Source organism: Haemaphysalis longicornis, unplaced genomic scaffold (assembly GCF_048455015.1).
Source record: "Haemaphysalis longicornis isolate Haplotype H1 unplaced genomic scaffold, Haemaphysalis longicornis Haplotype H1 scaffold_18, whole genome shotgun sequence".
In the NCBI taxonomy this organism is placed as follows: domain Eukaryota; kingdom Metazoa; phylum Arthropoda; class Arachnida; order Ixodida; family Ixodidae; genus Haemaphysalis; species Haemaphysalis longicornis.
In genome coordinates this window covers 4419751-4444256 of record NW_027526282.1, presented here as the reverse complement: position 1 = coordinate 4444256, position 24506 = coordinate 4419751, and the positions used below count along the sequence as shown (strand labels likewise).

Here is a 24506-nt window from a genome sequence, read left to right as displayed (position 1 = left end):
GAATACAAATTTTTGCTCGATGGAACACTTAGCGACATCTAGGAGATAGTTTGAAAACTGGAGTTTTCTCTTTTGTGAAGTTTCTTTTTTTATCGCCAGGCGGCAACGCGTCAGATATTTTATTCTGACGGGCAGTGGTTTCGAATGTAAACAAACATGGCGTCATACTCGTGCGAGCGCGATAAGAATTCTGCCTCGTCTCGGCTCGCATATCTTCGCCTTCTACTGTGGATTTTAACGATGAGAGTGGCAGTGAAAAGTCGAAATGCGGCTTTAGAGATCGGATTTCAGCTCGAGTGAGGATTCGGGTGTCGATCAGCCTGGAACATCAAATCGCGCTCAAAGGTGGGTGTTGGTTTCGGTTTCAATTGGCTCTGGAGTAGGTATGTGCGCTCGAACTATGTTCTGGCTGGTTTATATTTATTCGCTAGGGTGTTAACTACCTATGGTGGTGATCTCCTGCCACCAGCGAAGAAACGGATCAAGTTTTCGCCGAGACAAGAGCCCGGCGTGTACCTGGGCGACGACGTAGCCATGGCCCTAGTGCCAAAGAGATCACACACAAAACAAAAAACCAGTTACACCTAGCCGCATCAAACTTTTTCAATGAAGAAACAAAGCATTGTGTTAGATTTTGTATATCCTGAAATAATTTTATTTTTTTTTAATATTTTTATATTTATGCTTTTTTCTATCTTTTTCTGTAGTTTTTTTACGAAGTTCTTAGTTTCCGATTTTTTCATGGTTCTATCGTCAGTGTTGAAGTAAAACTTGGTATTCTATGTAAAAGAACATATAATTAGCTGCATTTTGGTATATGCTAAGGCAGGATGGTGCCTTTGCTTTATGTAAAAAAAAATGTGTACCGAGACCTCCCTTTTTCATCACTTTTTCCGGCGGTCCCGAAAGAGTTAAGGCGTGAGCACTGCTCAGTGGAATCAACGAGAAAACCCGTCTGTCCATCTGTAACACCCGATGCGACACACCTTCATCGCATAAGGGAACGCCATTACTAAGAGCCCCAAAGCCTTCTTATTCTGATATAAGGCTGTTATATTGCCCCTACGAAAACATCTTTCTCCTCCACATTTGTGTATGATAGCAAAGCCAACTTCAAAGGGGCTTGGTAAATAGCAGAGTGATGTACGAATTTTTTTCCAAATTTTTTTCTGTATGGATGCGCCTAAAGTTGAGCATGCAGTATTAAGCCACCAATGAGACTGTTTTAGCTGCTTGGTCATGATAACAAGCCCAAGAAGACAACCGATCACCAATGCCTTGCCCAGTGACAAGGCTCGAAACAGCATGTGAAGCAGGCACACAATAAGTTCTGTGATAAAATGCAATAGTTGGTAGTTTGTGTGTACCACAGTCCTGCCTCATGCCGGCACAATTTAGTAGGCAGGCAGGAATAAGAGTGGGGGAAAGGGGCATGTGTAGGTACAGTACCTGCGAAGTCGGGAGACATGTCCACGTGGGTGACCATGTACCCGGAGAAGGCAAATGCGTTCAGCCCCATTGCCACCGTGAGCAGGGCCACATTGAGGATCTTGTCGCAGCCAGCAAAGGTCACCGCAAACATGCACACCGCCGTCCCAAAGAATGCTGCGATTAAAGGATGAGGAGGAAGCGAGAGAGATAAGTGATGGCTACGCGGCTACCACTAACGCAACAGCAGCAGCTACAATGAACAGCCTGAACGTGGCATTCACTTGGCTGTCAACAATAATAGAGGCCAATGCCTACCCAATTTAACCTTCCAATTTAAGAATCGAGAAAGAAAAGTGAGAGGTTGCGATGCAAATTATTTTAAATGTAACTAAACAACTTGAATTCCAGTGGAACTGCATTCTGGAACTGCAGTGGAACTGCAAGGGTGTTCAAGTTACCCCTGACACAGAAAGACACAGGCAAATATACGCAGCATCAGTGTCTTTTTACATCTGGTTGCACCTTTTTTCTTTAAGTTTTCACATACGTTGTACCAGCATGCCCAAGCTTCCGCTTCAGTGGACCTATAGATACGTTTCTTGTTATACAGTAAAACCTTGTTATAATGAAGTTGGGTAGCCATAATTACTTCGTTATAGCCAATGTCCATTTCAACCGACAATTTACATGAAAGAGAAGATGTACTCCCCACCCAAGCTCCCAGCAGCCTATGAAAACAAGAAAAACAAGCAAAAAAAAAAACGGCAAAAAATTGTTACTACCGTATTTACTCGCGTAATCCTCGCACTCGCGTAATCCTCGCACCCCTAATGTGAGCCACCAAAACTTGAATTTTTTGGTTCCTCGCATAATCCTCGCACCCCCAACTTTGCAGCGGCGAAAGTTGCCTGCTCGCGAAACCCGCATGGTGCACGCGCTCTCCAACGCGTGCCCTCCCCTGCCGCCTCTCCGCCGAACGGAGAGGCGGCAGGGGAGGCGGCATGGCTACTCCCTAACAGGCGCCCTAACACGCTACTCACACTGTCCTTGAGCCGGTTTCGCGCATGTTTCGCGTGCGCGCAACTAGACGGTGTTCGCGCAGCCCGCTGTCGTGTCGTCGTGTCGCCGTCGTGGTCCCGCCGTTGAGCGGCAGCAGTCAATGAGTCATTCGCGTCAGTGGTGGATAGCTCGCTGCCGTTTTGAGAACTTTTTGATCTAATTGCTTTGTGCTTAGCGCCGCTTCGCCATGGGGAGGAACGCCAGCTACACTGCCGCTTTCAAATTGAAAGTGAAAGAGTACGCGATCGAACACGGCAACTGTGCCGCAGGCAGGCACTTCGGCGTCACCGACTTCAACGTGCGTTACTGGAGCAGGGCACGCACATACGACGACGAGATAGGGCGCGCGCCAGAAAGCAAAGGCGGCAATTTCATGATCGCTGATCGACGGGAGACTGTTTACGTTGTAAATAATAAAATAAAAAGAAATAGCTGCTGTTGGCAACACTGAGCTTACCTAGACAAAAAACGACCACTACATTTAGCGGGACTGGCATAAGGCAAATTGGCAACACTGTGCACCTTTTTTTTTTCCCGCATAATTCTCGCACCTCTAACTTTGCATTGACTTTTCCGAAAAAAAAGTGCGAGGATTATGCGAGTAAATACGGTATATTCACGCCAAACGATTCGACAGCACATGAGCTGGCGGCTCACTTCACAGAGGAAAAGTCCTTGATAGATTTTTGCTGCGTCAGCTTCAGGCCAATTAGGGCTTTTGTAGCTGCAGCCACAATTTCGAGTCTGTCCTCACCGTCATCGTGAGCACCAAAGAAGTGGCGCAGCAGGTCTGCCACATCCCGGCAGGGTGACTGGAGGAAGATTCGGGCACCCTACGGGTAGCCAGGAAGACCCACACCCTCCCGCATGTTGCCAGGCACTTGCAGCCATTTTAGCGCGCTGGAGTTGGCAGCCCCTAGCTAGCACTAGTTTTGAATTACCACATCCGTGATACGAAGTAAGCCGTCATGCACTATAAGACATTGACCTGCCGGGTACCAAAACGGTCCGTAAATGCTGCTTGTGAAAAAAAAAAAAGGCCCGTTGTACATATCGAGAGGAAATTTAAGCTTTGTTGAAATGAGGTCTTAAATGCATGGCCGTCTATGTGAATTTCAAGGGGAATAAGGAGTGCTTCATTATATCCATTAGGTTGTTATATCCCATTTCGTTATAATGAGGTTTTACTATAAAGCTTTCCAGGGAGTTCAGGCTCACTGCAAATCTTGCGGTTCAATATGTATCCAAATCACATGGTTTTTTTTATCGTCCTTTTTTTCTTGTGGAGCCCAGAATAATGTATCAACAACAACAAGCTCCTACTGTGACATCTCCTGTCCGCAAGTCATAGCTCTGTATAATATTAAGTACTCAATATTACACTTAGCAAAGTTTGTAATCAAACACGGACACAGAAAGACGACGGCACGAGCGCTGACTTCCAACTAAATTTAATACGATGAACCTAGCTTGCACCTTTTATACACATTCTTCATGTTAACATAACTACAGAAAAGTTTCTAATCACTAGTTATGTTAACATGAAGAATGTGTAAAAAAAAGGTGCAAGGTTCATCGTATTAAATTTAGTTGGAAGTCAGCGCTCATGCCGTCGTCTTTCTGTGTCCGTGTTTGATTTCGCGCTGCAGCATCTTTTACAATGAACTACCAACTCGTCCAACAGTACACTTTGTTGTAATCAAACATTGCTTTTATGCACTGTGCCAAGGCATTCCTTCCCAAAATGTTAACTGCAATCGATTGAGAATAAACACGGTGGCAAAAGACTCCTCTTCAATGGTGACATCAGGTTTGGCCAGCAAGCTCAGTATTATTTTTTTTATACTGGTTTTGGGACTACAGCTTAGGCTGTTGCTATCAGCAAACCAACAATCAGGCGGCAGGAGTCAAGGCACACACAGCATAAATGCTAAACCTCTACTCTACGTTATCTAAGCAGAAACCAAGCCAGCAGGCATTGGAAATGGTGCCCAAACTCGCTATTCTAACCAAACCGCACACCGTGCAAGAACCTTTTTTACTCAAGCGTGTTTCCAGTACAACCATTTAATTTGCGCGGCCCTTTTATCTGAACACTTCGAGAAGCCACGCTTCTGAACAGATTCATGAAAGTACCTTCCTAAGCAAGCTGCAGTTGGATTCTGCGGTTAGAACCAAGAAAAAATGTGAAATCCATCCCTTGCAGGAAATGTGGACTCACAGACGGAGTTGAAGAACTTCCTAATAATGCTGGTCGAGAAGAGGTCCTTCCGACGCACGTGGTCCGCCAGAAATCCAGCACCCCAGCTGGAGAACGTTCCGATAAGGTAGGGCAGTGCCGAAGCAAAACCATTCTGCACGAAGCAGTGGCAAAGGATGCACACAACTTTTAAAGGGGCCATTATCACAAAGTACAAGTTTGGTTCAACCAAAAAGACTGCTTTGTACCGGTGACAGTGATACCAATTCTATCGCAAACTTCAAACAAACAACCGAGATATTTAGGAAAACAGAGGAAGCAGTGGGGACTCCCCCCCAACCTTCCGGCAATTTCTCTTATGATGTCACACAATGCTGCGACAGGCGGCCACCTACCAAATCCACCGTCAAGAAACATGACTGAGCGTTTGTAGAGAGACTTCTAGTTCCGTTTGGTCGTATCACTTGAACGCTAACGTGTAATTATCACAATGATAACTATGTTTATAGTGCCGGCCCTTATTACATCACACCTGCCAATATTCCATCATTGCAGTGGTAAACTTTACTGTTTTTTATTTTTCTTGCGTTTTTTTTTTAGTAAAAAATTTTTTTGTGGCTGTAATGTAGCAGAGGGAGTTACCAAAGGCTAGTTCTTTCTAATTAAAGCTGTATTTGTTCTTCATGGCCTCTTCCTTTAACCATTACACGATCCTTGTCGGGTGGACATACACAGACGGGTAAGCACGTCGCATACCTTCTTGATGTCGAAGTGCAGGATGTTCTTGAGGTAGCTGGGCAGCTCGGTGAGCAGGGTGTAGAAGCCCCAGTTCTGGCCAAAGTGGGTCACCATCAGCGCCCAGAAGGGCACCGACGTCAGCACCGCCCGCCACGGGATGGGCAGCTTCTGCACAGGCCCCACCATATATTATAACCCCGGGTACAACTAGGTTTCAGGGATAACTATGGGTGACTTTTGGGAGGTATACACGCACAGTGATTTTTCAAGGAATACAGAATGTTCAACACTACACACACACCACGCAAATGCGAATACAATGGAAGGCATTATCCTTTTGAAACCTCAAAAGATTAAAAGTAATTGCTACAGTTATAACACACCTCATGAAACATGCTCGCTCAAAAAAACTATTTTTCAACATTCACTTGCACTCATGCTCTCTATTTAGAGGCTTGTTCGCTTGTTTCACTCAGTGACAGTTGGGGCCTCTCTCCCCTATGCCACCACTCACGCTCACCAGCACAAAACAGTGGTGAGGCTCACTCAGCGCTCATTTATGAGTGGTGAGTGAGTGCACTTGTGAGTGAGCTTGTTGCACCATAAGAAACCCATGAGACACAATTCCGAGAAGAAGAGGTTCAGTTTTATGCTTTACAAAATTACCTGCACAACAAAGAAGTATTGCCCATACAAAAAGTAATTTTAAACCTCAGATGACTTTGAAAATATAGATGCGAACACACTCTTTTTAAGAGGCCTACTAAAACAAAACTTTCATATCGTATTTTTTAAAATCCAGGCCAGTCCTATTTCTTTTAAAAAAAAAATCGTTTACGAAAGTTGGGGGTTGGCTTAGATTCGAGAATGCGGCTTGCCAGCATCCGCTAGGCACTTAAAATGCACCTAATGGCCACACGCTTGTAGCTTGCGCATTAGCAGGCTCCATTTTGCTTGTTTAAACAGTGTGCATACAGCTTTCATCGCTTCACGTGTGACCTTGAGAAGCAGTAGCTGTTTTTGCACATAGTAGCTGCCACCAAGCAGTGCTACCAGTACACTGCAGTTTTTAAATGGAAGGTAGCCTTGGGGATAGAGGCAACTTCAAACCTCGAAGCACAACATTACTTTGGCGTGGATGCCAAACATACGCCGAAGGCACATGAGTGTAAAAAGCTTTTCAACTGCGCTGCCAAGCAAATGGCTTTCGCAGGACCCACGAGCGGTCAACACCCCAAATTGGAGATGGATGTTATCGACTTTACACGGAAGCAAATACGACGCAATAGAATGCCTATGGTGACGAAGATATTACAGGCGAAAGTGAGGGAGGCTGAAAGCATTCAAGGCGTTGCACGAAAGAGAACAAAAAGTGGGGAAAAAAAAAAAAAAAAAAAGCAGCCAGAGCATGGTGCATAAAATCATACACTGGTGTCGTTCAGTACCAACCGACTCGCACCCACCTCCCGGGTCTGCTCCTCGCCCTGGTTGGTCTCGATGTAGATGCGCTCCTCATCGCTGATGCGCGGGTGCTCCTGGGGGGTGTTGTACACCAGCAGGGCCCAGAACACAAACCACACCACCCCAATCAGGCCTGTCAGGAGGAGAAGAAGGGAAGGCAGCACAGGGGAAGGGAAGTGAAAGTCAATGAACATGTAACCCGCCGCGGTGGCTCAGTGGCTAACTGATTGATTGATTGTAGGGTTTAACGCGCCGACGCAACGCAGGCGATGAGGCGCGCCGTAGTGGAGGGCTCCGGGTTAATTTTGGCCACCTGGGGATCTTTAACGTGCGCCGAAATCTCGTACACACGGGCGCTTTTGCTTTTCGCCTCCATCAGAAAAGCGGCCGCCGCGGCCGGGATGGCTCAGTGGCTAAGGCGTTGCACTACTGAGCACAAGGACGCGGGTTCAATTCCTGGCCGCGGCTGCCGCTTTTTTAATGGAGGCGAAAATGTTCGTGTGTTTGAGATTTCGGCGCATGTTAAAGATCCCCAGGTGGTCAAAATTAATCCATAGGAGCCCTCTACTATGGCGCGCCTCATCGCCTGTGTTGCGTCGGCGCATTAAACCTTACAATCAATCCATCAATAAATCAATCAATGAACATGTAAAGACTAGAGATAAGAAAAAGCGCTCGTTGCACGCCAGTAGAGCACTTGTTACACCTCCTCAGGACTGCGGGTTTCTCTTACAAGCTTACAAGTACCAGCTAGTGTGTCATGCTTCACAAAGATCAACCCAAATCATGCCATAACTAGGCTTCCCTTGGCAGATACCAAGACCTCTGCATGCCGAGAGTCTTGTACCTTATGCTTGCATCTATGCTCACCAGCTGCTGCATTCAAGAGCAACCTTACAACTTGGTGACAAACGAGTGAACAGTCCACATTTGTGCACGTTAAAAGTTGGTGTTGCATCATTTGGGGAAAAAGACCCTGCCAACAAGTATTCCTGCGTTACTGTGAGGCCTGCCTGTTCCCTTTGTAGACCTTGTAGACATTACCTATGTGCCGCATCGCTTAGAATATCAGGACTGGCCATTCCTCGACTCAGTTACAGCACCTTGAAGACAGCCTAGCAAAACCTTTTGCTGGAAATGCAATGCACTATCATTGTTGGTAGCAACCACATCGTCATAATTATCATCCAATAACACATACTAAAATGCTTACAGCGACCGTTGCTAATGACATATATGTCAGGGTTTTACAATGTGTATGCCAAAAAGGCCTGTAAAGGGTGCTTCATTGCAAGCTTGGGAGTAATGAGGGAAAGCCAACTACGAGAAAACTCGTGTAGGGGCTGAATGCGAACCTACAGCAAGTTTTAAAAAGCAAAAGCTTCCTTGTGGGACCAATGGCGTGCTTTAAAAAAACTAACGCATTTCCCCATAGATCGGTTGGTCGAGCAAAAAGCTCAGATAAAATCTCTGACACGCGGCACATGCGTGAAACTGGGCTTCCATTATGGCAAAACTGTTACTCGTAAATTGCAAGAAAGGGACGATTCTGAATAAGACAATATACGCATTGATCATGAATAAGGAGTACAATCTTTCTCTCATAACCCACGTATTGTTATACATTTAGATCGTTCGTAGATGCGTTTATGTAGTGTGCGAAAAATCGTCGCAGAGGTTCGTTCTTTGCGATTTGGGTCTTTGAAGGTTTCACAATCGATTGAACGCACAGTCAGTGAAGGCTGGGCACACTTTTAGCAAAGGTTTTGATGCACTTTTGATGCAGTTTTGATGTTTAGAAATTTTCGCGCTTCTCTCAATTTTTTTTTTTAGGAATAGACGGTAGAGCTTTTTTCGAGAGGATTTCAACCAAGAAATTCACCAGTGCTGCAGTATAAAAGACTTTTATAAGAGTGAGTCCTACCAGTGGGTTTGTGCACCAGGGAACTTCAGATGTTGACGAAGCCATAACAGTACAACATAAAAACATACAGAAGCTTGCTTTGTGTGACAACCAATCGCGGCTTTGCCAGGTCTTAGCAGAACCCCTGCTTTGCAAGGTGCTCGGTAGAGGCCAAGGCCAAGGTCCACAAAGACAAAGAACACCCAGCATAAGTGCGAGTTCATTTGCTACCATTTCAACTTTTCATATCATGAATTCCACTTCTCTTCTAATTCAAGCTGCTGAGAAAACTTTAATTTGAATGCGGTGCCCTTCTTTATTTACAAAAAAAGATATACGAAAACATTTCACATGAGAAAAAGTCAACAGCTGAATCTTGCTCGTGCATAGATAGCAAAATGCTTGGTTTTCTGTCTTGCTTGCGACCCGATGGGCGGGAGACAGTGAACTATGATTGCCTCAAAACTGCAATCTAGAGTAATTTGAAATTTGCATACCAGCAGCGGTGACATTACAGGGCAAGGCAAGCTGTCCGGTTAACTATGGCCACCTGCTTTGCAATGTCGTTAACACTGGTTTGTAACCACAGTTTCCAACTGACGATTCGACCAAGATTCACTGTGCACGCACACATGCATGCAGTAGTATATCTACCTATTAGGGCAGGGAGCCTAGACCAAGGGGTGATGATGACCCAGTAGCAAGCAACGGAGCGTAGGCTTGATCACCAGTATACTGGCAGGCGTGTTTTCATTTTGGGTGTTGAATGAGCCGCTGGTCTTATTTACAGACAGCTAACAGTGACACCACTGTTTTATCACTGCGAAATTAGAAAAACAAGGATAAAATGTCACGACCTTTTCCAATGGCAACGAATGTCTTACGAAATGCTGGATCATAGCGCGGGCAATGGCATCCCTCTTCTCTTTGTTGACTGACAGAGAGGTGGTGAGCACTCAAGTGTAGATTTGCGTTAACCCTTTGGAAGCACTTGAGATGTGCGAAATTGGGTTTGGTCATGCATGGATGTCCCAACAGTGCCATCACATACACTGAAGGCATTACTACTATTTGAGATGCCAGTATATAGCCATTCTTGCACAAATATGCGAAAAGACTAACCAGCTGTTCCATGAAAATGCTAGAATGCACACACATGCAAGGAAAATAATGCATCCTGATCCATCGCACACATTTCTGAGATGTCCCGGGAATGTCTGAAATCGGTAATCCCAGACAGTTCGGAAACTTCTCTATTCCCCATCAAGTAGTTTAATTGCGAGCCTTTACGCGATGGTGTGCACTTATTATGCATATTGTCATGAAGCCAAGGACGACGCAGTTGTCTTGAAGAAGAAACAAGTTTATTGGAGCGAATTTGTGCTCCCCTAACAACTCAAAAGAATACAGAGGCGGCGAAGCAGCGGTCAACAAAGTGACTAGCACAGGCGAGTGTCGTCGAATGAATGCCGTGGCGTCTGCTCTGCAGGCCTTTATCTTTCAGCGCAAGTGTTTCTGGAAACGTCGATTCCCACCCAGAACATTGTAGATCACAGAAGATTATTCTGGGCTAGTGACGTTAGCGCGAAACAGTCTGCTTATCTGAATGTGATAGCCCGTGCAGCATGAAAGTAAAGAATGGAAGACGCGCTTCGTTTGGAACGCAGATAACACAGCCAGGCGTGGCCCAGCAGTAAAAACAAACAATAAATAAACAAACCCATACACGGTTCACGGCAATATTTATGTGGTTAAAAAAAAAAAAAAAAGAGGCCACCACTACTGGGTACTTTAGCGACAAAAACCTGATTGCACTGTGCATTGTTGCGGCTTAGACCTGCCAGAACAGGCAGTGTTCCAGCGCAAGGTACTGGGAACATGCAATCGTGTCACAGCCAGGGCAGCTGCTTAATTAATGTTATTACAGGGGATGGGCAATGTTAATGTTCTCCATTGGCTTGCTGAATGTCACTTGCAAGCTACAATCGGTCAGACTCCCCCTCCCCTTACCCACTGCACACAATGGCTCCCCCTCAAAGCATTTGTATCTAAGCTGTGGTGGCAACTAAGGAGGCAATTATGGAGTAACTATGCTGGCAACTATGGCACGCTGCTGGTGATCATAGTTGAAATCATTGTTGTACGATGAATGTGACCCCCAGCTCCCAAAACTTCCCTTTCAACCCACGCCAACTCCTTTTTTGAGGCTTGGTAGACACGGCCGGAGCTTATGGAGCTTGTTGGACAAGACTGCAAGAAGGCCAACTCTTCACACTACCCGAATTCTTTGGTGAAACCCGACCTGAGGAAACCCTCCCCTGGCATGCAAGGATAAAGCCCCTACCGAAGACATAGAAGGCGGCGGGCCAGCCTCCCAGGAAGGTGGAGTCGCAGAGCATGCCCGAGACGGGCATGGCCACCACGGTGCCGATCTGGCCGCCCGAGTAGATGATGGTGGACAGCAGGCTGCGCTCGTCCTTCGGCAGCCACCGAGCTATCATGGCGTGCATGGCCGGGAAGGTCACCCCCTGTTCTCGGTGGAGAAGGGGCGGATATGTACATATATGGATGTTGCATTGACAACTATCAGACAGGGATGATTAGCTGGCTTCTACATCATCCACCGTGCATGCTGAAGGCAATTACGGGCAAATCTCCAAAGATTGCTTCACTGTACAGCCCACCCATAGTGAAGGAAAGCAGACTTCACAAAGGGCGACACGACGTTGGTGGATTCTGAACCGAGAGCAAACTGAATTAGAGCATTTAAGGGGGGAGGGACACTGGTCTTATTAAAACAACTTCTTTTAATTTTCAAGTAAACTTTGTGGAACTTGACAGTCTTGCTGCTTTTTTCCCGCTGATGTAAATATGCCGTTATTTTTTCACTTGGTCAATTAGTTCCCAAGACAGTTGGAGATAATTGGTCACTTTTGGTCAAACAATACACAAAACAGTGTTGGTCATGAAACTGCCAAGTTCATATTTTCCAATACTATGATCCCTGGTGAATGCAATAATCAAAATAGTTTTTTTGATGCATCGCTTGAAACTACTTTTAAAGCTCATTAAACTCTGGTGTTTGAAACAGGCATTTGAAATGTTTCCTTGCCACTGGTGCCACCGAAGTTTAATGAGCTGCAAAATTAGTTTCAAGCGATGCATCAAAAAACCGCTTCGATTATTGCATTCACCAGGGTTCATAGTATTGGAAAATATAAAGATGACAGTTTTACGACCAACACTGTTTTGTCTATTGTTTGACCAAAAATTGTCAATTATCTCTAATTATCTTTCCAACTAATTGACCAGCTGAAAAAATAATGGCATATTTCAAATCAGTGGGAAAAATGTAGCAAGTCTGGCAAGTTTTGCAGAGCTTAATTGAAAATTAAAAGCTGTTTTAAGACCAGTGTCCCCCCTTAAAGGAGCCATGAAGAGAAAATACAGCTTCGTTTAATTTGAAAGAACTAGGATTCAGTCTCTCACTCAGCTCCATTAGAGCCACAAAAGATGTTTTTTAACAAAAAAAAAGCAAGAAGTATTTAAAAACTTCCAAATTTTGCGCCACAGTGATGTGTTATGAGCAAGAATGACATCATACGGGCAAAAATAAAACATAACTTTCAGTGCGTTAACTGCACGTTAGCATTGAAGTGGTGCGGTCAAATGGAACTAGAGGCCCCATTACAGACGTCCAGTCATGTGTCGTCGCGACAGGTCAGTTAGGCGGCCGCCAATCGCACAAACAAGGCTCCGCGACGTCATAGAAAAGTTGCAGGAAATTGGCGAGGGGGTCGCGACTGCTTCACACGTTTTCTTCAATATCTCCGTTATTTGTTCGAAGATTGCGATGATGTTGGTGTCATTGTTATCGGGACTAAGCAGTCTTTCTAATAAACCCAGCTTGTATTTCGTCTTCATGGCTCCTTTAGCACAACTCATCGGTGTTGTTTTGCATCTTTTTTTGTTTTGAAAATCTGAAAGCAAATGCACTGAAGAGGGTAGTAGGTAAAAAACAACAAAAGACTTACAAATGTGCAGCGCGAAAGTGTAATGTAAATGTTTATCACCCCAGAAAAAGACAGCCAAAAAGACGCAAATGCAACGTTAATCTTACAGTTGCAAGGTAAGAAGCGCTGCCAGATGATTTTGAATTTGGACAATATTTCAATTTCTTGATTCTTTTTTTAGCATGCAGTGCAAAAAGTAATCCAATGAGCGAACAACATACACTAAATAAATAGAATTTGCAAACGGCAATGTATGATACACACTACAAAAATACCTAATAAACTATATTACACAAACAAGTGAAACTGATTTGGGCTGCTAGTCATGGCAAAATCAGAGTAAAATGGCTACAGTCCTGAGAGGTACATTGGACAAATGAGCGAAATGTTACATGATAAGACGCAAGCTTCATGAAGGTGCTTTAATGTGAAGGCACGCAGAGAGGTGGAGAGAGCCTTTCATCACAAGGCATGTTGTGCGAATAAATTCTACCTAATAATTAGCACAAATGCACGATTTTGGAATGTGATATGGAAGGTGTTGCACTGATTAGTCTCCATACCGAAAATGCTGGCTGCTCGCTGGTAGTTCTACTGGCTGGCCTGCTCCAAAAGAACTTTGCGAGAAAAAAAACATTGCCTTCATAACCCTTTTGTAAATTCTCCTCATTGAAAAGCCTTCAGAAAACAGTCAAGGAGATGCATACGCTTATCACACAGAGCAAATTTATGCAATTCCAGTTGCCTGGGTGCCACAAAAACCGGACTTTGCAACGGGACACAAAAGGAGTGCAACATGAGTACACTGCAGTGTTCATGGAGTTCACAAGCTATCCCCACTACAAGTGCCATACAACTCATGGTCATGCAGGCTGTGTAGCAAGAAAGGCAGTTAAAGCAGAAACTTGAGCTAGTCGGGTTTTGGAGGCTGAGTGGCTAAGGTGTTGCGCTGCCAAGCCCAAGGATGCAAGTTCAGTCCCAGCCTCGGTTGCTGCTTCTCCGACTGAGACGCATGTGAAAGATCCCCAGGCGGTGGAGATTAATCCGAGCCCTCCACTATGGTACACCTCATAGCCCAGGTTTAGCTTTGGTGCATGAAGCCCTGAAAAATCTCTGAGTATAGTCACGTCCTATTACGTAGTAGAAGGCCTTGAGAAGCAGGCAGGCGACACCCACCTCCCCAAGCCCCATCATGACTCGGAGGACGATGAAGGCATAGATGCTCCACGAGGCGGCAGCCGGGGTGAGCAGGGTGAGTAGGGCGGTGAACAGGACGCCCACGCCGTAGAGCCACTTGGCCCCAAAGCGCTCGGCCAGGCGGCCACCCGGGATCTGGGTGACCACGTAGCCGTAGAAGAAGGCGCCCAGGATGATGCCCTGCTCGTACTCGTTCCACACAAACGTGCCGTCCTGGGAAGAAGAAAAAGATTCCAGGGGCCCGATATCATGTAAAAGAAGACAAATGTTCTTCTGGTGCGTGAATTTGTGTCAAGTGCATACAGGAAGCTCGTGAGAAGTGAAATATCCAGGACAGTTCCAAAGTTCCACTAGAGGGGACGCTGACGAGAGTGGTAAGCATGGAGTAAGTGATTTACAAGACAAAAGTCTGGAATGCATAGGCCAAGCTCTGAGTTGCTGGTTTATGCGGGTTTTCTTGAGAAAAACTTGGGCTTGAAAGTGCCCTTTCTCTCGCCTAATCCTTGCATAAACAATCTGTGACACGTGTAACATATGGTCTCTTTTATTTGCCAGTACTGAGCAGCTCTGAGCAGTTACTCGGCAGTTCAAAACTGCTCTTGCCATAAAAATTCCATGGGACAAATGATAGAGGCAAATAAAATGACAAACAAAGAGGCCTATATTTTAATTTGATCTCGTTGACCGTGCCGACAGAATAGTTCGAGGAGCAGTGCGCATCAGAGACATCAGCGTGACGTCCCCCTGTGGTAGGGAAAACTAGCTGGCATGGCTGAGATTCTCCAACATTCGGCAGAGACACATGACGCCATTTCACACGTCTGGCTTGGCAAACAGCTGGCAAGGAGCTAGCAGCAATCACAAAGCAATGCATGCAACCACTGCTACAGGTGTCACCACTTGCCAGAATGGCACTCATCGCGAAAAGAAAAGTTCCACATGTGGGAAAGAGGCAGATAATAGAACTGCGAGTTGCAACAGAAGTTACCATCTGCGCCTTTATTGAAAGCATTCATCAAGAGCTGACTCCCTAACTGAAAGCCTAACGCCTTCAAGCATAGCATCTTTGGCGGCCGGGTTGTCAAACCAATGCCTCCACTGGCCTCTGCAGTGTTTTGATGTTTGCACAAAATGGTGAGAAGGCTGAGATGGCATGAAACCATGCTAAAAACTAGCATGATGTAATAACAGTAGCTGGTGTGGTTGGTGGCCACTATGGCACACTGCATTTTCTGTCCTGCCTTGGGATCAACTCCACAATGCAGCCAGAGATAAAAAATAAACAAATTCACAGTAGCGTCCCTTTAAAATTGCTGTGACAAAAAAAATCCCTCAGAAGTTTGGATGCACCACATGGAATGCAGCAGAACCAAATACACAGAGATCATTGTCGAAGGCACAAGAAAAAATAATGATTGTTTGCACAAAATTACTGCATTCATATATTACGCCACCAAACAAAACCATAATTGTGCTGTTCTTGAACAAAACAGCAAGGATAGAAAGTTTACTTGCATGATTCTTTGTGTTGCGGAAATAGAATGCTACAGAACAAACGTACCAGAGAAGTATCTAGACACCTTTGCTGCAGTCATAGCTCTCATCTCGCTGGTCTACATTATCATGAAAGTAAACTGTGTACTCTATATGTTCTTTGACCAACGCCATGCAGCACTGATGAGGCTACAGTTAAAACCAGCCAATAAGATGAGAGCAGGTGCTCGCAGCGACCAACTCATACACCATATTCCTGTACACTCCTGTATTGCCTGCATTCTACTCAGTGGGATGTTAAAACTTTACTCCCTAGAGGACAAAGAAGCGAGTGCAGATTTTGCTGGCAGGGAATAATGAGCAACGATGGCACCTGTCAGATGTGTTTGTCTGTGATGTGATGTAAACAGAGTTCGTTTCCTTAATGAAGGCGTTGTATTCACAACATAGGATGCAGGGTGTAGGAGTAGGATGTGGGAAGCAGCGTGCCTCACAGCTTCGACAGTGTAAGGCAGAATCGCTGAAGCAGAACACGGCTGTCACACTAGCAACGCAACCCCTTCACACCCACCTGCACCTTCTCCCTTGTGCCGTTGCCGAAGTCGGCCCTGCACTCCTCCCCCGACGTGGGCGTGTTGTTGGAGAGGATGGCGGTGTGGTTCACCATGGCCACCAGGGCCACGCTCAGGTTCACCCGCAGGGCATACACGTTGACAAAGCCCAGGAACCCCATGAGGGCCAGCACGTGCCGCGTCCGCACGCCATCGTAGATCCCTGCGGGTTCGCACCACCACCACAACTGTCACCACCCGCCACTGCGAGTTCAGTTTGAGCCCCCATCATCCCTATCATCATCATCTAGATCCCTGCGAGTTTGTGCCATCATCAAAACTGTCAATGCCTGCCACAAGTTCAGTTTGCCCCATCATCACCACAACCAATACCACTGTCATTGTCGCCATCATCATCCAGATTCCTGCAAGTCAGTGTCGCCACCCACTGTAAGTTGTTTGCCACAGCAGCGTCATCATCATCACCCCACCCACCCCATCATCATCATCATCTCCAAGTCCACAGACATAGACAAAGGCCTCTCCCATTGACCTCCAACCACTCCTGTCCTGTACCGCTCAACTCTGTTCTTTGCCTCCAAATTTTTTAAGTGCGAATGCACTTCTTAAGCGACCCTGAATCACGCGTCCACCGCCGTCCGTCCGTCCGCACCACATACCCACTTAGGGCGATTGGCCAAGAAGAGTTCCTTCGCTACCCATTCGGCATATCTTCGTGATACTAACCACTTCCTACAGGAAATTAACAACATAAAAATCCCTGATGGCGCCTTCCTTGTAACTATAGATGTAACTTCTCTGTACACAAATATACCTCACCGAGATGGGATTGAAGCCCTGGTTGAATCCTATAGCATACATCGGGATCACGAGGAGCCAAGCCCACAAGTCATTGAAACTTTGACCAGGCTAGTGTGGAATTAAATAGCTTTTAATTCCACAATCAGTATTACCTACAAAATAACGGCACTGCGATGGCTACTCGAATGGCACCCAACTACGCTAATATATTCATGAACGATCTCGAAACAAAATTCCTATCAACCCGTGAAATTAAGCCACGGTTGATATCACCCGTGCATTCGCACTTCCCCATGCACCCCTTCGGGGAAATGCGGGTGAATTTTTTAGTTCAACCCTCCCCTGAGTCAACAGCTTTTCCCTTCTTCTAGGCCTGTCTCTCGGTAGCCACTCTGTCACTCAGGGGCCGAATTCTCTAAAAGAGGGGCGTCGTTTAAAAGGAGTACGGACAGGAAATTTCAAAGCTCAGATAATTATGTAAAAAGCTTCCCTTGTATATGGAGATGCAATGCATGCATTCTTGGATTGGGGCATCGCTTGGAGGGGTGGAAAAAGGGTGAAAATCAGGGTGGACGTCCAAGCAGGAGCACTGGCTCAAGGGTGCGAAGCGATACGCACTGCCCCCTGCCTATTTGAGTGCCGCTTCGTGCCCATGCACTAGTGCTCCTCCTAGGACACCCACTCTGATTTCCAGCTTCCCTTAAGATAAGCCCTGTTGAGCATAGCTTTTAGTGCTTCAACCATGTTTTTGTTTTTCTCATTTTTAAAAAATGCTGCGGTGAAATTACTTAGTTTCAAAAGGAATGCATCATCCGACATTTCAACACTGCCGTTGCCCAATTTCGGAGGCTTTACTAGACTGTATATATGCACGCCATCTTATAGAATTTGAGAAATGTAAACAAGGAAGGACATCATTTTGATCACCTACTAGCCGAACGAGGCAGAGAAATCTATCCAAGATGTCCTCATTTAAACTTGCCATCAAAACATACTTAAAACAACAAACGTTTAACAAACACCTCGAGAGTTCCAGCTGTGACAGTAGGGTCACTCAGAGGCCTTCCGCTTTTGGTCGTGTTCAGAAGCTTCCCTGCCCGATTCGGCCTGATCTTACGGTCCTCCAGGTGTTCAACCAGTGGAGGCATGATGGGTGATTACATGCCAAGGGAGACCAAACCGTTTTACTGGGTGATTACATGCCAAGAGAGACCAAACCGTTTTACAACCTTACGGATATGCTCCAAAAATTTATTTCAGCAAACGTGAGTAGAGAAGCACCAATTTCAAAAGTACTTTTCAGCTGGGAAAGTTTTTTTGCCTTTACAGCGGCCTCCCAAGATCTGTGAAAGACCTCAAAAGTGATGCTTTCTAAATTTATTGATAAGAAGCCGTTGCCTGTCATGATAATTAGGGTAAGCAGGTAGATAGACGTAATTACAAGCTACATAATAAAAAAAATTGGCAAAGCTTGCACTAAGTTGCAAAAGGCTTGAACCACAGCAAAGCTGGAGGATTTCTTTCTATGTGGGAATTGAAGAACATACCACAACACATTGCACATTGCATTAAGTTAGGAATTGTTTATTTGCATGTTCCGCCGTCACTTTTCACTGCGGTAGAAGAGTCACTGCCATATCCACCTATATTGTCATCTTCCTCCTGCATGACTGGCGGGACTGGATCGTTATGTCCACAGGCTTTCACATTTCTCCCAAAGTGGAACGCGTCAGCATGGGCTAGAACCGGCGACACCTGGCTTTGTGGACTGGGAGTCTGTAGCGCAAGCTGTCTTGTGCTCCACCCTTGAAGCGCAGATGCACGCAAACTGTTCTCTTTGTATTCTTTTGTGGCCGTCACGTGGAAGCCTGGACAATGCCAGGAGCTCCTCGTAAAGCGGGATTCACACGACGGAGAAACCCTCTCGTTTTGGCCCGCGGGTCCCTCTCACGTGACCGGTTTTAGGCTCCGCCCCTCGGTGGGGATAGCCCGCGGTGGCTCCGCGAAAGAAAATGCCTCCGCAGGTTTCCGCATGTTTTCGCTCGACGGCGGTGGCCCTCGGCGGGGAATAGAACCTGTTCCTCGGCGCTGTCGTCTGCTAGTCACTCCGCGTAGCTCCGCACGTGTGGATGCGCTGCCAGGCCGGATAATTCGGTGACGTGCTGTTGACGTCACATATTCGTCCGCCTCCGTGAGAGGGTTTCTCCGTCGTGTGAATCCCGCTTAAGGTGCGTGCTCACGTGCACAGTAAATGGCAAGAGTAACTATGACCCAGGGGTTTCTGATGCAGCTGCACACATTACGGCAGCAACAACAGCGGAGCTCCGCTGTTAAGAACAAACGCTGAGCTAACCAATTTTTCACCTGAATCAACGGCACGAATTTCAGAAAAACTGTTGAAGTTTGACCATTTTTTAGTCAACTTTGGAGCAAATCACTGCAACAAAACGTCTTTGATTTTTTCTGTAGGACAGTGGAATATATTTGCAGTTATTTAAATAGCAAAGCCTCCCAGCATCATTTTATTATTAAATGGTCAATATCGAAATTTTACGATAATTTCCGTTAATGGAGGCAAAACAAAATTGATACGGGCATTGGTGTCCAGTTTTTTAAAAATAATATGTTATTTTTGAAGGATATAAAAAAAAATTGGGAAAGTTCTTTCGTTGCTGCAGAGCAAAATTTTTGAAACGGAGCCATCACAGCGAGCTGCACGGCATGCGTTTTCACAGCAACACTTTCCGTCCTCTCCAATTACATGTGTCTGTGATTTTTAATGTGAATGGCCTCTCCCTGCTGGGGCATGTGCCACAGATGAAGGGGTCAAGGTGGGGTCAAGAGCAGAGGAAGTTGAGGACTGACTGTGTGGGTGATGCACTCTTTTAGTGTGCCAACTTCTTTTTCTACTGTGCAGCGTAGCGCAGCTTCTGCGCTTCAAAGCCTCGTTTTTTTGTAACTCTATTTGCAACACTACACAACACTGACATTTACCTGTACAGAAGAAAAAATATCTCTCAAATGCAAAAAAAAAAAAAAATTAATGCGGCTTTTTTTATTTTACCCATTAACCTCTGCTGAAACACACTACTGCACAAATTAACTACAGGTATAATATCATGCAGTGGTATGGAGTGCAGTGAAGCTTGAAGGCTGGTGGGTTCGTTACTACAGTAGAACCTTGTTGATACGTTTTAAAAAACACGCGACAAAGAAAGGTACAATCCTGGAAAACGTACTATCCGATAAGAAATGTACTACGGGGAATTTATAGAGTTCACGGTTGAGAGTGGGAAATCGTATGAACCGAGACCGTATCAACGGGGTTCTACGTACAGGCTTACTGTGGGTGCACCCTGGGCAGGTTTCAATGCTTCACTGCGTACTCTTGTACAGCGCTGAAATTCAACATGATCTTTAATGCAACACATCTTCTCTTTTTCACATTAAATAATGATATTTGTGTGTCTTTGGAATTGATCTAGCTGTCTCAGAAGCGCTGCTGAGACTGCCTCTCCACTGTGACAGCACTGTTGTTGGGGACCCAAAGTACGTTCCCTGTTTTCATCGATCGGCTCGCCCAGTCATAAGTTCCATCTGGTATCAATATCTGGTTGCCAAGCGGTCTCTGCAGACTAGTTCTGCTAGCCTACCTAAGTCCATATAAGAACTCTTGCCATTAGACATGGTAACAAAAATTTAGTTTCCCCAAGTTTGACGCCTTCTTTGTGAAAGCCAAGATTTACAAAGTTCTTCCTATTTATTTTTATACTGAGATACTGCACCAGCTGTAAAATAACGAGTTCTTAATAGTTTTTTTTTTTGCCAGAGCTGCAGGAAATGCGGTTGAAAAGCATGAACGGCAGCATTGTCAAGCTTCTGTGCAGCGAATATGATCACATAAGGAAAACGAGATCACTGCAAGAAATGAGTCAAGCCAATGTTTCAGAAAATTTCGAGACAGCTGCGAGAGTATTAAATATCATATTGGCTCTGTGTTGTCGAGTAGCATATAGCTAACTGCATAATGTATAATGCCCACAGAAATTTTTTATCAACATATGTCTCCGATTACACACCTCCACAGCTGTGCCTCTGGGGACTTGTGCAATCAAAAATTTCTCCGAGTTGCAATGCAAACTACAAAAACACACCACCAAGTGTACAAATGATGTTATCAAACAAATGTTAAATGTAGAGCTAAACAGAACAACACGAGATCCCCACGTAATAAAACGCCACAATTTCACAGACGCCAGGCAGGTGCAACAAGCCTGTGCAGCATAGAACATTATAAGTTTGCACAGGCGTTGATTGACATTGGCGTATCTTTTCATCTTGCTACATTATCAAGCCATGGATTTGTTACTCAACCATTCATAAAAGCAGAAGCTGTTGTTGCCGGTTGACATGATGACCAAGCAATTTCGCCTTGGCAGTTTTATGCTGCAGTGTACAATAAACATAAACTGCTGCTGCGCAGATGATGTAGGCTTCCTCGGTCTGCACACATAAACTCACATAGCAGACGATTTCTGCTTTCAAACCACTAAGAACCGGTCAGGCATGGGTTGATGTTCTAGAGGCGAGTTGAAACTGGGTCTTGTCGATGCACGATGGTTGTAATGCAAACAACAGTGAATCAGAGCGGACAGAGAAAAAAGGAGGCAAACGCTTGCGCTGCAACAGCGTAATGTTCATCTCCTTTTTTCTCTGTCCCACTTGACGGGCTGCTGTTGTTATTCAGCCAGCTTCTCAGCCCATGGGGAAACCAGCAAACAAGTTTCACACTTTCTAATTGACAGGTCCTTTCTCTCCAACAGCTGCTGTTGTCAAATTGTCATCGTGTGCCACAAGCTGTGACACTTCCAGCACGTGATGAAGTTTATGCAATTTATAATATATAAGGTCATGCCGAATGCATGTAGCCACGGAAGACGTAAATGGGCAATGCCGGAAGCTCGATTGAAGTGGCAATTCTTAATTTCCACAGCTGGCTACAAAGCAGTGTTTTATAGACAATGAAGGGTCGGCTTGCACAATGGCCAACAATACTGAGATAAATTCCGAAACACGGTGAGGTGCGTATATGAATGTGGACAGCAGGGAAACACTGACCCACAATGCAGCAGTCTCCCTTAAGTAGTTGGCTTTACAAATGAACACCCGGTATGCCACTTTACGGCAAAGCTTCAAGCATTGGCTCAATCATCTATACTATCTTTCACTAATTCAGCACTCTAGAAGAGGCTTCAACAGTGCATTAAGGAAAGAAGTGCAAAGGCATGTCGCCTGCTTTTAGGTGACGTGGTTGCAGACAACACAGACCTGTCAGTTCGACCAGCTTGCAACCTGAAGTTTAAGAATGTTTGATCTTGGGGGTCCAAGCAGCGGCGGCTTTCTGAACCGAGTAAAAGCCACTCGCCTTTCTGTTTCTTTTTCCATTTATTTTTACTCGGCTCCAGTAAACGTTTTACTCACACGCTCACTTGAGCTTTGTACAGCAATCCCCAGCAAATTGATGTAAACTTTAGCTCACATAGCAATTCAGTTACATATGTGAGTAGTTATTTTCACCCCGTTTCACAATGAGTGCATCAAATAATAACTACGAGTTTTTTTTTTAGGACAGTTTCAAAGTTATGGCCTTGCATTTTAACAGGTGCTTACTTTTGATGCATTCTTTAGTGAATTTACTTCTGCAGATACGATGTCATGTACAATGTCATTTTCATGTTGCAGATACGATGCCATTTTCATGTTATTTGCTTTTTGCGCTTTTTTATCGCGCTTTACTTCTATATACCCTGAAGCTTTCCCGCAATCACCTGATGGCATTTGAAAACCGCGCGCTTCCTACGTGCTTGATAACGATTTTACGGATTCGTGTATTGTTCGGGGATAATGCCACAGTAACCTCAGTCACAATACCAGCCGTTGTATCCAACTGTGCGCTAATGAGCACCGGTTAATAAGCTACCATCTGTTCGAAGCTGGAGTGAACAGAGAACAAAACAACTCCGTAATCCCGCACTTCAGAAGAGGCTAGCTGCTTCCCATCATCAATGATGCACACACCTGACAAGTCCCAGACTGTTCGATCGTAAAAATCGAACGGCAGCCGGTGACAATATGGAACATCGCGCGCTGCCGGTCGAGCCATTTACCAGCCCGCGAGCTCGATCTCGACGAACCACGCGCGTCAGCTGATCGCGGCTCGCTTCTCGCGCGCGCCAGACGCGATCCGTACAGACCGCTCGACAAGCCGTCGAAAACCACGATCGTGAGATTACCTCTCAGAGTGCGCCGTTTCTTGGACAGCAGTGACTCGCTCGTCGCATCCTCGTCTTTGGTTAGCAGCGACATCGTCGAAGACGATTTTCCGCCGTCCCGATGGTGTCGTACACGTTCAGGCCGCGCTCTCGTTCAGATAAGGATCCGTGCAGCCGCGACGCAGAGCCGACGCCAGCAGAACGAGTCACGAAGAAGCGGCGCGCTCGATCAGAACTCGTCCATATGTTCGCTCACGGCGCCAGCGAAAACGGCGCCCCCCGCAGCCCCTCCGACGATCAACTGGTGAATGGGAGGCGGTCACTGGCACGCAGCGGCGTCGGCGGCGAGATCGAGACGCGCGCAGGCGCTGTAGAACGTCGGGCACTCGTAACAACGCCTGTGGGTCTTCGCCGTATCGACCGGCGAAGGCGGGCCTCAAGGCGATAGCCCTTTGTTTGACGCATGCGGGCCCCAGATAAATGTCGCCACCTGTCTGGAGACGTACCGGCATTTTGATTGGCATTATATTCCACGTATCCCGTTGCGTAATGCACGTGGCTTATCATCGGTACGTGAATGTGGTATTCCCGATCGATTTTCGACTGATCAGATCATCAGAGAACCAAGACAACCTCGTGACCCGCCGTGATATCCTAGCTGACATAGAGATAATATACTGACTCTAGCTGAACGCGACCGGCTTCGCTTTCGTGTGGCTTCGCACGCTCATGGTTTCCACACGTGGCCTGCTTTCGGTTTTGGATTCGCTCCATCTGCTGCAGCAGATGCCAGAAGTAACATGTTTTCTTGTCGCCGATTCAAGAACTATAAAGGCACTAAAATGTCCCGCTCGTTCGCGCGTTATGGTGTGTTTGTCCTGCGCACTGTATTACACCGCGAAAGCGACGTGCGCAAGAACTATTTTAATTCAGGTTGGAATCGGCGGTGATGTGTAACGCAGTCAGGTAGGGCGTCACGCTCGCTTGCGTGCGTGATTGCGCGTGTGTGTGTGTGTGTGTGTGTGTGTGTGTGTGTGTGTGTGCGTGCGTGCGTGGCTGGGGGAGGCGCCCGGCGGGAACCTTAGGACATTCCACATACCTCAGCAAAACGTACTGGACGCCACTCACTCAAACCCAGAAAAATATATTTTAGGGTCGCAGCCTCGAAGGGGCTCGGGCTGTTGGCGTCTCATGTCAGCATCGTAACCGTCGTCTCATGTAGTCACGGTACTAAAACACCGGAACACAATTATGCCTGGCGCTAGAACGTAATGCATACTAAAAAAAAATTCACCCCACCTCCCCGAAGGGAATCGTGAGGAAATGCGAATGCATTTCTTTTGCGCGAGAGTGCGCGGAATTTAT

General features: G+C 46.0%; 1 protein-coding gene and 1 long non-coding RNA gene across 2 annotated transcripts in view; one reads left to right on the top strand and one right to left on the bottom strand.

Annotated features, from left to right (window-relative positions):
- Window positions 1–11128, top strand: part of LOC144166583 (uncharacterized) — a 45584-nt gene extending 34456 nt beyond the window's left edge. The window contains exons 2-3 of the long non-coding RNA XR_013321710.1: window positions 4697–4817; window positions 10999–11128. This is a non-coding gene — a long non-coding RNA (uncharacterized LOC144166583). The remainder of the gene's footprint in view (window positions 1–4696; window positions 4818–10998) is intronic.
- LOC144166581 (sialin-like) overlaps window positions 1–23766 on the bottom strand; it is a 29887-nt gene extending 6121 nt beyond the window's left edge. Inside the window, exons 1-8 of the mRNA XM_077696079.1 lie at window positions 23163–23766; window positions 16068–16270; window positions 13982–14215; window positions 11137–11320; window positions 6892–7022; window positions 5447–5596; window positions 4712–4844; window positions 1450–1605 (exon numbers count right to left, since the gene is read on the bottom strand). Coding sequence (XP_077552205.1) covers window positions 1450–1605; window positions 4712–4844; window positions 5447–5596; window positions 6892–7022; window positions 11137–11320; window positions 13982–14215; window positions 16068–16270; window positions 23163–23235 — 1264 coding nt within the window. The 5' untranslated portion in view covers window positions 23236–23766. The remainder of the gene's footprint in view (window positions 1–1449; window positions 1606–4711; window positions 4845–5446; window positions 5597–6891; window positions 7023–11136; window positions 11321–13981; window positions 14216–16067; window positions 16271–23162) is intronic.
- Window positions 23767–24506: the final 740 nt, after the last annotated feature.